This window comes from Rutidosis leptorrhynchoides, chromosome 2, assembly GCF_046630445.1.
Source record: "Rutidosis leptorrhynchoides isolate AG116_Rl617_1_P2 chromosome 2, CSIRO_AGI_Rlap_v1, whole genome shotgun sequence".
Lineage (NCBI taxonomy): Eukaryota > Viridiplantae > Streptophyta > Magnoliopsida > Asterales > Asteraceae > Rutidosis > Rutidosis leptorrhynchoides.
Window position 1 is genome coordinate 696,567,997 of NC_092334.1, and position 17,724 is coordinate 696,585,720.

The 17,724-nt window shown below is 31.7% G+C and overlaps 1 protein-coding gene and 1 long non-coding RNA gene across 2 annotated transcripts; one reads left to right on the top strand and one right to left on the bottom strand.

Annotated features, from left to right (window-relative positions):
* Positions 1-12,367: 12,367 nt before the first annotated feature.
* Positions 12,368-14,756, bottom strand: LOC139894099 (uncharacterized). The gene is made up of 5 exons (XR_011774804.1): positions 14,259-14,756; positions 13,959-14,023; positions 13,703-13,755; positions 12,674-12,862; positions 12,368-12,563 (listed from the first exon to the last, which is right to left on the bottom strand). It is a non-coding gene; the product is annotated as an uncharacterized lncRNA (long non-coding RNA).
* A 1,541-nt stretch (positions 14,757-16,297) lies between these two features.
* Positions 16,298-16,855, top strand: LOC139894098 (uncharacterized). The gene is made up of 2 exons (XM_071877300.1): positions 16,298-16,402; positions 16,496-16,855. The coding sequence occupies exons 1-2, from the start codon at positions 16,324-16,326 to the stop codon at positions 16,735-16,737; spliced, it is 321 nt and encodes a 106-aa protein (XP_071733401.1). The 5' UTR covers positions 16,298-16,323; the 3' UTR covers positions 16,738-16,855.
* Positions 16,856-17,724: the final 869 nt, after the last annotated feature.

Below are 17,724 nucleotides of genomic sequence, written 5' to 3' on the forward strand. Positions count from 1 at the left end.
CTTTTTCGTTCATTTTTTTTGAAATTTTTTTTAGACATCAAGATCACACGAAAATATGAACTTTTAAAAAAGACACTTTGTGATGAATATTATTATTTTGGCGGAAAAACGATCGACAAAAATAACATTCAAGATAATATTAATCGTAAAGAATGTTACTCTTCGAACTTTTCCATGTTTTGTGAAGTATTTTTTGTCAAAATTTAGCCCGATTTAGAGTTTAAGGTTTTGGGTTTAGGGATTAAACCAAAAACACTAAACCCTAAACTCTAAACCGTTCGTGTTAAAAAAATCAATCTAAATCCTAAATCTAAACCCTAAACCCTAAATTTCTAAACCCTAATATCTAAACCCTCAAAATACGCTCGAAAACACGATAATTGTTATATATTATTTTTTCGAGCGTTTTCCCGCCAAAATAAAAACATTTATCACAAAGTGTCTTTTTTAAATGTTCATATTTTCATCCAATCCATAATATTCGTGAACAAAGTTTTTTTCAAAAAACGAAAAAAAAATTGCTTTCCCCCGCTTCCCCCAATTGGTTTTTTCGTGAACAAAGTTTTTTTTTTTTCTTTTTTTGAAAAAACTTTGTTCACGAACATTATAGATGAGATGAAAATATGGACATTTAGTAGAGACACTTTGTGATAAATGTTTTTATTTTGGCGGGAAAACGCTCGAAGAAGTAATATATAACAATTATCGTGTTTTTCGAGCGTATATTGAGGTTTTAGCTATTGGGGTTTAGATATTAGGGTTTAGATATTAGGGTTTATAGGGTTTAGATATTTGGGTTTAGAAATTTAGGGTTTAGGGTTTAGATTTAGGGTTTAGATTTAGGATTTAGATTGAGTTTTTAACACGAACGGTTTAGAGTTTAGGGTTTAGGGTTTAGGGTTTAGGGTTTGGTTTTTTGGGTTTATGGAATAAACCCAAAACACCAAACCCTAAACCCTAAACCCTAAACCCTAAACTCTAAATCGGGCTAAATTTTACTTCACAAAATATGGAAAAAAAAAACGTTCATATTCTTCACGAACAATATTATCTTGAATGTTATTTTTGTCGATCGTTTTTCCGCCTAAATAATAACATTCATCACGAAGTGTCCTTCTAAATGTTCATATTTTCGTGTGATCTTGATGCCGGAAAAAAAAATTCAAAAAAAAAACGAAAAAAAAATTTTTGCTTCCCCCGGCTTCCCCCCGATTGGTTACTTCCCCATTGATCCTGCTCTTATATATATATATATATATATATATATATATATATATATATATATATATATATATATATATATATATATATATATATATATAATACTTAATTTAACATTTAATATTTTGATTTAAGTAAATGAGATGATGTTGAGATTACAATTTTGAAGAGCAAGTTTTTACGGGGGAAAAAGAATAAAAAGACTACTTTAACAAAACTAAATGAAGTAATTAAAATAATTTTACAAAGTTCGTTTTTCGTCAAATAAATTTAAGATTTATATAAGTCGTAGTAACAAGTTTATTTATGATGTTTATGTATATATATAAAAAGTTTGGTTATTATGTTTATTTATGTATTTATGTATATTTAATAGTTTGTTTATTATGTTTTGTTAGAAAAAGTAGTTGGCCACCATAGTTTATTCTTTCATAGATACTATTATCGTTTTAAAATATTGATAAAATTTTGAGTTTACATATTAAAAATTGTCACTAGTATTAGTTCACATAAATAGTCATTTTGTTGTTAAATATAAATATATATATAAATTTAAATTTAAATATAAATCATTATTATAAGAAGGATTTTATTTCGAGAAATTTACTCAAATAAGCACTTTTCACCTTCTCTTTCATAAATAGGCAGTGTCAGACCATTTTTTACGCTTATAAGCATACGTTTCGCCTAATGTTTAGGCGAATTAGGCGAAACACTTAACATCCAATAAAAACCCTCCACGCAATCAAAATACTTCCGCCTACTTTTTCTTTTTCAAAATTTAAAAAATTTCCGCCTAACCTACCACTTTTAGGCGATTCAGGTGAAAATGGTTTAGGCGAATTTGGCGTAATGTTTACACCAATCAAATCCCACCACGTATTCAATTATGTTTTCGCCTCACCTAACCTTTTTAGGCGAATTAGGCGAAATGGTAAAAAAACCACCAAAACACATCCGTGTTTCTACATCTCGCTTAAAACCAAAATACTCTTACTATGCTATATACGATGTATACAGAGTTCTATTTTTCTTTTTATAGTAACCAAAATACTCTTACTATGCTATATATGAGTGTCGTTGTAACGTTTTGTTATCATGACTTACGCTACATCTCAATTCCTTTCTTGTTAATAACATAAGTTTTGTAAAGTTATCAATGATCAAAAGTCATTACTGTTTGATAATTTGTAATTTAGTCTATTTTTCTCTTGTTATTACGAGATTGGCAAACAGAAAACCTCTAGCTATAAGGTTCTTAATATTGCTTACTAGTTTGATTTAAGAAGTGATTGTAAAAAGCACCTTTAACGTTTTTTTGATGCTGATCATCTACACATATGGAGGCATGGTTGATCACGTAATCTGGCGTATAACAAACGACACCTTTTTGCAAGATACCACACTTTTTACTTGTGAACATGCAAAACTAATATTCTCCAAGAGAGTCGCTTGGCTCGATTATGGTAAAAAAGAAATTGTATCAATATTTTTGTTAAAACCTAATTCGCTTGGCTCGATTTTAAGCGAGATGTAGAAACATGGATGTGTTTTGTTTTTTTTTTACCATTTCGCCTAATTCGCCTAAAAAAGTTAGGTGAGGCGAAAACATAATTGTATACGTGGCGGGATTTGATTGGTGTAAACGTTACGCCAAATTCGCCTAAACCATTTTCGCCTGAATCGCCTAAAAGTGGTAGGTTAGACGAAACTTTCTAAATTTTGAAAGAAAAAAAAATAGGCGGAAGTATTTTGATGACGTGTAGGGTTTTTATTGGATGTTAATTGTTTCGCCTAATTCGCCTAATGTTTAAGAGAAATGTATGCTTATACGCGTAAAAAGTTGTCAGATAGTGCCTATTTAATGAGAGAGAAGGTGAAAAGTGCTTATTTTAGTAAATTTCTCTTTTATTTCTGTTTTAAATCATTGTATTTTGGCCGTTCAATAAAAAAAAATGATTGTCCATTGGAATCCAAAATTTAAAAATATTTCTGTCAATTATATTGAGCTGATTAGGTATTGTTTTCTCCCTCTGTATTCCTCTAGAAGATAGATAATAGATAATTTAATTAATTTTAATCCTTTATACCTATATATAAAAGTCGCTGCGATTTTCGTCGTTTCAATTGTTTCGGATTGTCATTTTGAGTTTGCGTTTACACTACAAACGATCCCTCAACTTCGGCTACATTTACGCAACGCCCCCTCAAGTTTACACTTTTTCAAGGGTAAAAAGTGTAAATATATAATTTTTTTAAAATAAAAGAAACTAATTCCACCCGAATTTATATCGGGCCCAATCTTCTTGCTCGGTTCGAGTTAAATTTTTCCGAGACCACCGTTCAACTCGAAAAAATCTTACGAACCCAACGGGACTAACTATACACGGAAAAGACACTTCTCAAAAAACGCTAAACACCTCGGGCTATCTTCAATACATATACATACAGTTATGATAAACAACCCAAACTACCTACATCATATCGATGATTATGTTTCCATTTTTTACACAATCTTCGTGACGTTAGAAATGCATATGCTATTAGGTATACTAGGTACTAACTATGTGTATCCAAAAACACCCGTAACAAAGCATTTTTATTACCGTAAATACATAACGCTACGTTAACTATCATTATGTAACCCGAAAGGCACCGCAGCATTGCGCGGGCCACTTTTCTAGTATGTACTAAAAGGGGTGGGAAAGTGTCGTTTGACACCCAACCCCCTTCAAAATCCGGTCAAAACAACATTGATCAAAAATCCCACACAAAAACTGCAAAATACCCCCCCTCAACTATAATCAGCTTACAAAAATTACCCTAAATTTCAGGGGGTAAAATAGAAATTTTCTCAACTAAAATAAAAACTCCACCGAACCACTTCGACAGTCCGTATCTTCCTCCTCGCCCCGAGTAAAATTTCACCGACCACACCGTTAAACTCGAAATAATTTTTCGAACAAAACGAAACTAGGTACGTTCGAAACGGACACTTTTTAAAAAACGCTAAACACAATGACAATCTGTATCTTCCCGCTCGCCGCGAGTTAAATTTTTTCGACTGCAACGTCATACTCGAAATAATTTTATGAACAAAACGAAAAAAGTGCGTTCGAAACGGACACTTTTTAAAAAATGTTAAACACAATGACAGCCCGTATCTTCCTGCTCGCCGCGAGTTAAAATTTTTCGCCAACACTGTTAGACTCGAAATACTTTTATCAACAAAACGAAACTAACTACGTTCGAACCCGACAGATTTTAAAAAACACTAAAGACAACAACACCTAAAACGGCAGTTAACACATGAGCAGTTTCCCCTTGTGTAAATACATAAAGCTATTTTAAATATGAATATGCAGGCGAAAGCCCCCGCCTCATCGCGCGGGCTGGACCCGACTAGTTAATAATATAAGCAATAATTAATAAATCTTTTTTGAACAGCAAGCTTTGCATTCAGTGTATTATTTATTTCAACGACACTCATCATTTTCACACACGCGTTTGGGAGGAAACCCGAATCACATCACATGATCTCGATCCTTTAACCATCTCGAGAGGTAGGCGGACCGGATTTGAATCCCGAATGAATCTGGGAGAAAACCCCCTGAAGTCAATCTGGATATCCATATTTCAAACAGATTAATCAATAGGATGGGCAGAGTCGAGACTCGAACAATACTAATTATCTATATATATATATATATAATAGACAAAACCTTGTAGCAATATTCATCAATTGTAATCAGGGATATTTTCGTCATTTCACTTTTTTTTTGTCTCCAACGATAAAAGAAGCAACTCTCATAAAAGAACCAACCATTCAATGTTACCAAAAGATGTTGAAAAAAATTCTTTTTTACCAAAAAAATCAATTAACCTTTTTTTTTTTTCTTTTTTTCTTCAACGATAAAGGAGGCAACTTTCATAAAAGGAACAACCTTTCAATGCTACCAAAAGATGTCGAAAAACATTTTTTTTTTACAAAATAGATCAACTAAAGTTAAAAAAAAAAACGAACGCTAAAAGAATCAACTTTCAAAAAGGATAAACCCTTCAATGTTAGTTGTCGAAAAAAATTCTTTTTTACAAAATAGATCAAGACTTTTTTTTTTAACTCGCATTCAAAACGGAGCCCCCGGCGCGAAGCGAGGGCTCCACAACAAGTAATAATATTAATAGTAATATATAAGGATTTTTAAATTTTTAGAAGGAACTAGAACACTGTAAAATCAAATTCGGCATGCAACGTAAAAATGTTGAGATATACTCACATATGTATGCCTCATCAAATAGTGGCATATATGTATTTATTAAAGATAAATCAAAATGCATTATTGCATCAAAAAATATTAATCAAAAGCCATTTTTATTTTTAATGTCAAGGGAGTGTTTGGAATAACCACAATAATATTTCTCATAATCCAAAGTTCTAATGATTTGTTTACATTTTGATATAAATGACGACAGTGGCGAACCCAGAATTATAATTGGTTGGTGTCATAAAATACCATCAAAATGTATTAAGCCTAAAAAATTACTGATAAGATTAATTACGAAAACAAATAATCAAGTTAAATACTTTCTATCATAATTGTTCGCTACGATATTTCATTCGTTGAAAACGATCTATAATTGCTTCATATGTAACAAGATCAATCGCTTCTCTTTGATGGTACCGAGAAGACAATCTTTTAAAAATTTATCATTCATAGAATTGGACTTTCGGAATGAAGACATTTGACTAATTTCTCAAAAAATAATTGGGCTGTATGTAAATATATGGTATGAATGAAACTCCTATTTATCTTGATGATTCCCTGACAACAACCATTGGTATATATATTTATATTATTAAAATAATTGAGCTGTATATAATAAAAATAAAATTGGGCCTTGCTTTAGGTCAATTAAGACTTGTACTAATGGTAGCGTCATAGCTACCGTCATTTTATAAAAGTAAAAGAAGTCATAGGCAGTGTTGTGTCATTTTCTGTCTATAAAATGAATTACTCTGAAATTGTCCATGACAAGAAGTAAAAGGACGAGCATGTGGGAACATACATAATAAAATGTTATCAATTTAATTGGTGGATGCATGCAATTCCTCTGAGTCATTTATTTTTTATCTCAATAATTAATTATTATAGTTATTATTTATACATTAAAAATATAAAATATGTGGGTCCAGTCGTTTTAAAGAAGTATAATACGGTTTGTACCGTTTAGTCTTTTTCTGTCTCTTTTTAAAAATGTTGACATAACGCTGATGTGAAGTCTCATTTTTTTAAAGAAGTATGTAATAACTAGAAGTGGTCTTAGTCGATTTAAAATCCAAACTCCAAACTTTAAAAGTACATTTTATTTATAAATATAACTTTTGTTGAGTGACGGAGTGGGTCCCTGGGGTCTTCACTGAGTTCACTCGAATGGGTTGTGTCGATATCTCATTAACTTAAAATTTTTACCAAAATATTATACTAGTAGATCACATAGATTTTCGATGGTGTCAAATGACACCCCGAACTAACATGTGGCTCCGGGACTGCATGACGAGTGAGATTGAATCCACGCGTTGTTGTGAGAAATACACGCAATGTGTATGTAATGTTACGACATGTTTAATAAGATAAACAATATAAGTAACTTTCTAGCTTGTATTCAATGATGATTTGTTGTCACTTATGATAATAATCTTTTTGTGGTAGTAGTTTTCTATACGTTATGTCACAAAATTATTAACAACTACCATTCATAGTATTTTTTTACTCATTGTTTTGTTGTACAAGTTGTATTGTAGTTATATTGAACAATTAATTTGGATTTATAAAAAATATATGTTACACTTCGCCGCATTGCGGAGGTGTCTAACTATGATATTGATTTATCAAATTTTTAGTTGATTGGTTGTTTATTTATGTTTATAGCATATAATGATAATGATGAAATGATAGAATAGAATCAATCTATAATAATTATCTAATAAATCTCTACTAATTAAACACCCGTGATTTCGCGGGCTTTATGAAATGATGATATTTTAAGACAAATTTCAACGATGATAAAACAAATAAACAATTAAACGTTCAAAAAATATCCAATTGTGTAAAAATATAAATAAAAAGACCAATAACTAAGACATAGACGCTATATACTACCCCTAAAATATAAAGCTTAAACCTTTATTATTCTAACTCACTATTATATACTCCATCGATTTTCTGTGAGTCAAGCTTATGAGGCTATTAGGCCAGCTGGTTCCATTGTCCCATGGTTTGATGTAGTTTGGCATTCTAACTGCATTCCGAGACATTCATTTGTTCTTTGGCTCCTACTGAAACAGAAACTTAAAACTCAAGACAAGCTTAAGGATGGGAAATTTAGACAAGGTCAGGTTCTTGAATGCCCCCTTTGTTTCGAATGCCAAGACTCCCATATCTATCTATTTTTGATTGTCGTTACTCGAGATGTGTTTGGGAGTATGTAAAACGGTGTGCATGTGGGCTTAGAAGCCATAACTGGTCGATTGTAGTTGGTGACATTGCTTGTTCAAATGATAAGAAAGGTGCAAATATCCTAGTAGACAAGTTATTGTTCGCATATGCGGTGTATTTTATATGGTAAAAAAGGAATTCCCGAATATTCAACCTCAAGAAGCGCTCAGCTAAAGATTTATTTGGTGTGATGTATGCTTCACTTCGTTTAAAGCTTTTTTCGGTTCTATTTAAAGAGTCACACAAAATTAAGCTTCTTAGGATCGCTTGGATGCTAGAGTGAAGCTTGATGTTTTTTCTTTTTGATATTTTGTTTTGTGCTTGGCCTTTAAGTAGGTTTGGTTGTTTGCTTGGCTTTAGGCGCCTCCTAAAGCAGTTGTATTGTGTTTGCAACATATTTTCTTTTATTAGTTTTAATAAAAGTTCTTCGGGGTAACTCTTTACCCAAAAAAAACTTACTATAGTAGTGTGCTTTACATATGTTGTTATTTTCACTTTTCTAACTCTAAATTGTGTGTAAACCTATACATGAAACATTATAAAAGTTTAAATAAAAAAGGTAAAACAATAGTCCATACATAAACTTTGTTACATTCTCACAAATTCAAAATAATACACACAATATAAAGATCATGGTTTGGTTAAATAGTTTAGTAGTATTACAAATTACTAAACACCATTTTCATACAAATACACTATTTTGAGATTGAAACTAAAACAACTTTATCTTTGCTCTGTGTCATAACCCGACATAATAGTTTATATGTGGTTACCCGTGGCCGTCAATAATAAAGTAGTCATGTTAGCAGCTTGAAATTATGTCATGACAAACCTACTGGTTCGATCTCATTTGACCTGTAATACCCACTTGTAATACCCACTGTGACCCAAAACTTAGAAAATCCACCTGTGTTAAAAATTACTCATCCACCTCATTGTTATTAACACGAACAATCATGGATTGGCTTACCTACTTGAAACCATTTCACCTCCTTCATTTTCATTCTTACCCTCACCCGCTCAAAAAGTTTAATATGCAACAAAACGCTTTATCTTGGTCCATTTTCCTTTGCCACATGTCCCTACATTCCAAACTAATTCAACCAAGCGAAACATGTCAAGTAATCCCTCTGATTCAGACCTTGTTTCCAAATACGATGCTTCATAGATGAAAAAATATTACAAATTTCCATAAACTTAATATCAAATGACAGAATCGTTTTTTCATTTATTTGTAACACTTGGTTCACAGAGAGGGTATGAACAAAGATACTTGAATATAATGATTACACTGTTTCTTGGATAAACTAATCCTAAATATAATTTGTTTTTAGAGGTAACAACTTTAACGCCTTTAATATATCGACCCGTCAATGATACTTTCTAACTCATATAGTAATAAAATTAAACTAAACCACTCGATTAGTATTTTGTCTCATTTTATAATATTACAACGGTTCTCTAGGAGGAAAATGTCTCGCAAAGAATAGATTATATAGGAATTTTTGCATCTGTCTAATTCAATAGCAAACTTATCTTAACAATCTCTCATTATTATAATCATATTAGTGAGCATAACATAAATATATGAGGCCTAATAGTGAACAGATGGTCAAAGTGTTTATTACAATTAACATCAGCAATTAACATCAGCAACTCAGCGAATAATCAAAACTTACCACTAAACATAGCACACAATACCAACCCGATCAAAACTTATAGATGAATGGGTTGCAGGGTCTAATAAAGTTTTTTTTATCCTAATAAAACCTTTTAGGAGCTCTAAAATATTAGCTAACGCATTGGCCTTTGAACCCGACCTGTCAACCCATTTGAACCGTTTCCTTTTTAGCTAAGACTCCATTTGATTAGAACTTAATGAACTTAATTGGACTTAATGATATAAGATTGAATAAGTGGTGTAGTGTTTGTTTTAGACTTAATGAAAATAAAATGTCTTAATAATTTAAGTCATGAAAATGTGAATTATCATATTCGTCCATACTGTTTCAAAACTACTAAAATAACTGTCTATAACTGCCGTATGTACAGGGTTAAATTTGTAATTATAATTATTCAGTCACTGTTCAGCACATAAAACAAACAATAACTATTTAGCCGTCACTTATTCCTCACAGACGTCATAATTTTATTCGGACAACGGAACTTAATAAAAGTAAAAAACAAACAGGGCCTAAGTTTTAATATTCCCACTTAACCCATTGGATATAAAATCCAACAAAAAAGATATTCTATGCGTTGAATTTGTCACTTCCATTGCGAGTGTTTGTGCACGTCAGCATGTGTGTGCAAGAAGGCATGTAATTTCTAGTCTCTGCGGAGGAGGATAGTACGTGTAAGGTGCTGAGCACCGGAATCAGACAATACAACATACATGATACATGAAACAAGAAACAGAACAAAATTGCAAGAATAAACAAAAATGTGAAATATGAATTAGAAATGGGTTTCTTGCATATCAGAACTGTAGTGGGTACGGAATGAAAATAAAAAATATGCAGCAAAAAAAGGTAAGTAGTAAATTAGGAGGAAGAAAGTAAAGCAATAAGAGAGGTCCCAAATGACAAGATTTCCTCCAGGATTAACCAACCATTCAGCGCCACATCAGCACTTCCATCTCACTTTCTCCCCAGGACTAAACCCAAGACTAAACACTCCCAACAGTGACACTCCTTCATCACCCACTATATTAATTAATTAATCAATTGTACAAGACCTATAGCAAAAAGTACCACAAAATTTAGCCCAGTCCGTCCACAAATATGCTATGAACGGACGAAGTGGGGGACGGAGGAGCTGGGCGAGACCCTGGGCGGGGGCCTGGACTAGCTCGTGCCATCAGCGCCCAGGCTGGGCGGAGCTGGGCGGCACTCCTGGACTAACCATTGGGACCAGCCTAACAGTAGTGGGTTATAGACTCATAGCCATGGGGGAATAGAAATAGCTTGATACAATTGACAGATTGGATGATGAATATGAATGAGGTTTGTTTAGGTACTTCAGAAAACTGACACATCTACAAGATTATATGAAATTATGAATCTTTAGAACGCTTTCTTTCATTGGCTATCCTAACCCAGTAACAGAAAATGAAACCTAAACAGTTTTTTTTTTTTTTTCAACACTTGCAAAAACGTGGAAACAGTCTTTTTGGGGTATTGAAGTCGAAAGATGTCGTTTATAAATTGCGTAGCAAAAAATTACAGTTATGTATCAAAAAAGAAACTTGTTAGTCTCGGAGGGGCTCGAACCCAAGACCTTCGGATCATAAGACCAATGCTCTAATCATAATAATTGATATATATTAAAGAAAAACACACCTTTTCTAGAGCCCCAAATGATGATGATCATACAAACTCATTATGAAGAATGTCTCACAAATTAGTTGGGAGTGTGTGAGGATCTGCAGAGTATCAAACAATAGAATAAAGTGCAAAGTAATATTAAAATGAATTGCAGAGGTGCAAAGGAATTGTTGTGTACATAAAATTCAAAATAGACACAAGACATGATTTTTCCAACCAACTAACCTTTTGAGCGGCCGAATTCAAGCCAGCAACACATATATTTTTTTTTTTAAGTTATTCAGCCTAATCTAACAAAAAAATAATAATAATAATAATAATAATAATAATAATAATAATAATAATAATAATAATAATAATAATAATAAATACTAATTATGATGAGCCAAAATAACCCTGTAATCAATCGTCATAACATTCTAATCGATTAATTAAACAAAAGAAGATACAAACAATACTAATTATCATGAACGGAACTAACCCAGAAAATCATAACAAAATAACCCTGTAATCAAAGTTTACCTGGATCCATACGTGATGCATACACGTCCTTTGTTCAAATGGAAGATGTCCAATCTCAAAAAGAACAATAAAGAAAATCATAACAAAATAAACCCTCGTATAACACAGTTCACAACCTATGAAATCGAGATGATCGGCGATAAATGTTTAAACATAAATAAGAATAAGAACGTGTATTAAGCCAAAGGATAATTAACCTATACCAAACTTAAAAACTCTTTTTTAATGTATAGTAGCATAATGATGATATCATAAATAAAAATTATTCAAACTTAAAAAAAAAATTAAAAATAAATAGAAAAAACAAGTAGATGGTTAGCCGCGCGCTGCGGCGGCCAACCACTTAACCATCATATGCATATACTTGCTACGATAGTGTTTACAAAAGCGTGATACGTTTTTAAGAATTATACAAAAGAACGCTTACCTGGGGCTACTTACCTCAACAGGGCATAAAGAGCTGTCAAGTGGTAGATCTGACCATAATTTATAAAGACGTAATGGTCGTGGCCAATGCAAGCATCGAAGGAGGGTATGCTAAACATTTGATTGGACGAACGAATTGTGCATTAAAATGGCTGTATATGCAGTTGCAATCATCCATATGGCGACATAAACATAAAGTAGCAATGATTCACAATAAAATGTATGAAACAAATTAAGACCAGCAATGAAAATCAAATGGATCATAAATATGAAAATGGGATATATAACTATATATACATTCAGATGTGATCGAATGTTATGTAGCTTTTGTTTAAATCGTTTACTTGTAATGTAACTATAAATTGGAGGAAAAAAAAAACTTTGCTTAGAGAAACTTTATTGATTAAAGAAACAAAGTTGGTTATTTCTTATCTTCTTTAACCTCTTCTTTTTTCTCTTCTTCTTTTCCATTTGCCAACTTTTTTCAGCTTCCTCACCACTGACAAAGTGTTCATCTTCCCGATCATTGTTAATATATGATCTATAAGATCAGCTGAAACCGAATCGACTCCTGTAAGAACGAAGATTCAATTTTCCAACTCACTTTTTACGTATGTATTTACTTTATAAACTTATGTCCTAGAATGCCATTATTAAGAATGCGAAAATAATCAGTGTTACCACAGATATCAGCAGCAGACTCGGTGGTTTTTTGTTTGGATTTTTTCATCAGTCATAAACGACTAATGACCAACGCTCTTCGCTCCTCCTAACAGCAGAAACCGGTAATCGATTATCAACGACTAATAATCGTTGAGTAAACAATCGTCAATCAGGTTTTTTCGTATCCATCTTATGCATCAGAGGTTCCTTCAAAATATTGTTCCACAACGTTATCAAGATTAATACTTTCATACCATTAGCATCATTATACTCAAAAAAGTATAATGCAATGTATAAATGTATTAGCAAAAAAGTATAATGCAATGTATAAATGTATTAGCTATTGTCATATGTTTATATATGAAGATACATATTGACTTCAACACTCAAAAATCCAAAGACAATACCCTAATAAATAAACTGGATAAAGTAACAAACTTTTGATAAATTAAGATATACCCAAATACCCAATTCAAATAACATCAAACTAAATATTAACTCACAAAGATCTGCAAAAAATTACTTCGTCGCAGAGAAAGAAATGCAAGAGTTTGAGCTACATTTAATACCTTATTATTATGATAAATAAAAAAAAAGAATAATGAATACACTTGTTAGGTTTAAAGGCATACATGTTAACACAAATGTTTAGCATCAAAGGAGGGGATGCTAAACATTTTATATGATGAGGTGTTTGAATTAACAACAACAACAACAACAAACTCAATACCACATTAGTGGTGTAAGGTGTTTGAATTAAACAAAACACACACACACACACACACACATATATACTTTCTTTCGATTTCACTGTATATTATCTTATCGTGTATTACATGAACATCATTTGCTATAGAATTTAATGAATCTACAAACATGTTAACATGACCTTCGTCACATCCTTAAGAAAAGGAAAATCGACACTATGATGTGAAAAAGTTCAAACCATTCAGATTGATAGTTGTGGAAAAAGAATCATAACAACTTAATAATAGGAGCTAGGAAAATGTAATAGCAAACAACCACCAAAACAACACAATACATTACCTTCCAAAACACGAACGATAGATTTGATTTTCAACCAAAAAGGAACAAACAACCTGAAAACAACAATTGGAAAGCAGATTATAACTATCCAAGTATCCATCTATACCTTCCATCTGAAATCCGCAACTTCAGACAATAAACATCTACGGCATTACAAAAATTAAAACCCTAACCTATATTTTGAATTGCCCTATCAAATACCCCGTACTCGGTATCAAATAAAAACCACATAATAATAATAAAGAACAAAACAAACCTTCAGATACAGCTAGCAAGGAAAAATAGGAAGTGTAGCTTTACACAAATACCAGCCAAACAAACCTGCAGTATGAAAAAAATAAGAGAGAGACTAACACAAAAACAAAGACATATATTACAAATATAAAGAAATAGGAAACCCCAAATCAAGAACAAATCAAACACCAAACTGAAAACATAAGAATCGTCATTTTAAAACATACACTTCATACATATTTCAAAACTGCTAGCAAAACACAAATAAACAACACAATATAAAAAAATAATATCAATATCGATTAATCTAAAGTCTAGTTACCGGGCCATTGACGTTGACGTTGTAATCGTTGATTTTAAATTTTCAGCTGCACAACATTCATCGAATGCAAATATAAAAACCGATAAAGTCACCACATGCCTCCAAAGTTCACAAATATGACTGACAAAATAAGCGATTAGCAAAGCTTATCTGGATACACTTCGATCAACCTTAGGGTTTGGGGGAACAAACTATCGTGGCGATTATGGTTGTGTTGGTGTTTGTGGCGGTGGTTGCCGTGGAGATTTTGGTGGCGTTTGCGGTTGAGATTGTGGTGCCATCGCTTGACAATTTTCATTTTTTGCCCTAATTTTAAAACATCTTCGATCAAAATAATTGTGAATTAGGCAAGCAATAAAACTGGCAGATCAGTACGATAGCATCGTAGGCGATGAAGGAAATAGAGTCGGTGACGACGATAAGAAGAGGATGGGTGAGAAAACCTGAGCGACGGTTGCGACGGGTTGCAGAGGCCGAGGGTTCCAGAAGAAGCTAGGTCTGGTGGTGGAATGGAAAGGGTGAAGGAAAAAGGGAAGTGATAATTAAATAGCTCATGGAGTTAAAAAGACAAAATTACCCTTTTGAATATAATATACAAAAAAATAATTTACTGCTGATGAATAGTAACTGGCATTTGCTTAAAAAAATAATAATTTACTGTTGATAAATAGTACATTTGCTCAAATGTAATATGTATAATATTAAGGCCCCATGATAATGTGCTTAAAATAAATAATTGTATTAATAAAAATATTAACATGTTAATTGTATAATATATGAACCATTATGTACAACTTTATGATAAAACACCCCATCCATATGTACACTATTTGAAGCATTATGTACAATCGTATGATAAAACATCCCCATGATCATATATACAATATTTGAAACAATATGTATAACCTTATGATAAAACACCTCCATGATCATATGTACAAACTCTAAAACAAATTGTATATTCTTTTTTAAAACAACCCATAAACACATGTACAAACTTTGAAGCATATTGTACAACCTTCATATAATAATTGTACTTTAGTTTAAAAAAAAATCAAGAGACATTTGTTATTACTACTACTAATAATTATTATTATTAAATACTTTATTTTTAAACAAACTTTATTATTATTATTTATTGTTATATTTATAATTATTATATTATTATTATTCAAATATGAATTTTCTTTACTGGATTAATTACGTTATATATGTAAGCGAAATACATGTTTCAATCAAAAGTTGTAGTGTAGACTTTTATGATATGTGGAATAGTAATCGTGATGAAAATTGGAAGATGGTTTTGAGAGAATAAATGTAGTTCATTTATTATGACCAAGTTAAGTACATCAATATGTTTGTAAAAATGATAAGTTTCTTAGTCAGATGCGTGGTTCTGCTGGTCATTAAACCAAATGACTTCAGCATTTATATTAACTTAATACATAAAACGTATCATTAAACTGATTCGTTTTAATAAACCCGTAGTTCCACAGGTGTAGTATAATTTGATTAGTTTTTAGTTAGTAAGTTAACAATGCTTTTTAAATATCTTTTTAAAAGATAAAGATACGCTAGCTAAACATATAATTGAGACAACTATTATCTTCAAAACTATTACTTTCTCGATTTCAAATCTATTGTCTTCAGATAAAAAAAAATATTTTTTTTTAAATTATTCATACTCCGTAATAAATTAGTATTTAACTAAAACCATTTTTTTTGTAAAGAAAATATGCTTGACAACTATTAAACACAATTTTATATCAACAGAGTATCAACCCGTTAAGTCACATTTCTAGTAGTGTGTTTCATATTCTTTTATTTTATTACACACGTTCACCATCTCAAAACCTAAACTTGAATACCCATGTGCTATCATGTTGCAACGTAAAAGGCCCTTGATTTTTTTTCCTTTTCAACTTTATTTGATCCCATATTAAAATTTAAAGAGAACAAATCCTCATTTGTACGTTTACCATACACAATTATTCCTATAAACACCAACTTGTATATTGAACATTAGAACATACCACTTCCAACCATCCATAATCTCTCTAGAGAAATGAAGTTCCATAAGGTTATATTTTTCCTCTTTCTTTTATGTGCTCAATTCCTATCTAATTTGGCACTTGAGTCCAAAGGTATGTTTCTTATTTAAATAGTATATCTCTTATCTAACACACTCTAAAGTGTTTTGAGTCCGATTAATCCCATTTTTTATGTAAATCGTGTAGAGGAGAAAAACGCTATCAACTTGAAATGGAATGACCATAGTAGAGAAAACGATGTGAAACATGATGAGTTAGTTTTGTCTAAAGCGAGTAGGGGAAAAGGTGCAAGTGGTGGTCAGGACACTCGCCCCGTCGATAATAAGAAAAGCAAAGCAACCTCGATGCTCATAAAACCATATGGATACGTTTCAAGCATTTGTATTGGTGCTATTGTCGTCTCTATGATCATTGCTTCCGACTTCTAAATTATGGGCACACACACAGAAGATGCAAGATTTGTTTTGTATTCATTATGGTTTATTTAAATTTAGTACATGATTTTCGAAATGTGGTATACTTTATTAAAGGTTTAACAAAGGAATATATATAAATGCATCCATGTTTCTCCATCTCTGTACCCTTTTGCTATGTTTAATTACAATAATATTTCTCTTAGTGTGCTTCAAATAATAAATTTATTATTTGTCTCCTTATCTATTTCTTTGTTTCTTCACACTTGAGCTAAACCAACCTAAATTTTCAAAAGCGTTTAGAGTTTGGACTAAACCAATTAAATTTTACAGATTAAAGGCCCAAAAAAGACCGGGTTAGATCAAGTGAAGTGTATTCGGTCCATTTTTATGATTTTAGTTTAGGACTTTAGTCTTCTTTGTTTGTTTCATGAAACAAAATATACAACATTATTGTCCATAGTCACTTTAACTATGAAATATGTTGTAATCACATCATATCATAAGTGTGTTGAATATACTTACCACTTATATTAATGCTTATGAAATATGATATGTATATATTTATATTAGTGTCAATATCTTTTTATGCTTAAAGGGTTTATAGATGACTTTAAGTTTGCACGATAATACAAATCTTTTTTTTTTTTTATTTGCTTGAATTTTTTTGACATGCTTTACGAGTTTACTAATCTCAGACCGACTATTCACTTTCCAAATAGTCCAGCAGGGCCGGGCATGATGCCGTGCGGAGTGGGCGACGGCACCGGGCATCAAAAATCATGGGGCATCAATTTTGGAGTCCAATTTCATCTATACTAGACTCATTTTGGCCCATAGTTCTAGCTCAAATAAATTTATTAAATAAAAAAAATAGGAAAATGCCTATAATAGATGCCTAGATTTGGAAAAAGTGAGAAAAAAGGCCCATTAAACCAAACTATTAGGTGATCATGGGGCATCCAAACATCCAAAACAGTTTGTCACTCGTCAGTTCCCCAA

What these genes read in the sequence shown, in the direction of transcription:
- LOC139894098 (XM_071877300.1), top strand. Translation starts at nt 16,324, where the DNA reads ATGAAGTTCCATAAGGTTATATTTTTCCTCTTTCTTTTATGTGCTCAA. An exon ending in TTTGGCACTTGAGTCCAAAG is followed by an intron (nt 16,403 to 16,495) that starts GTATGTTTCTTA and finishes TAAATCGTGTAG; the next exon opens with AGGAGAAAAACGCTATCAAC.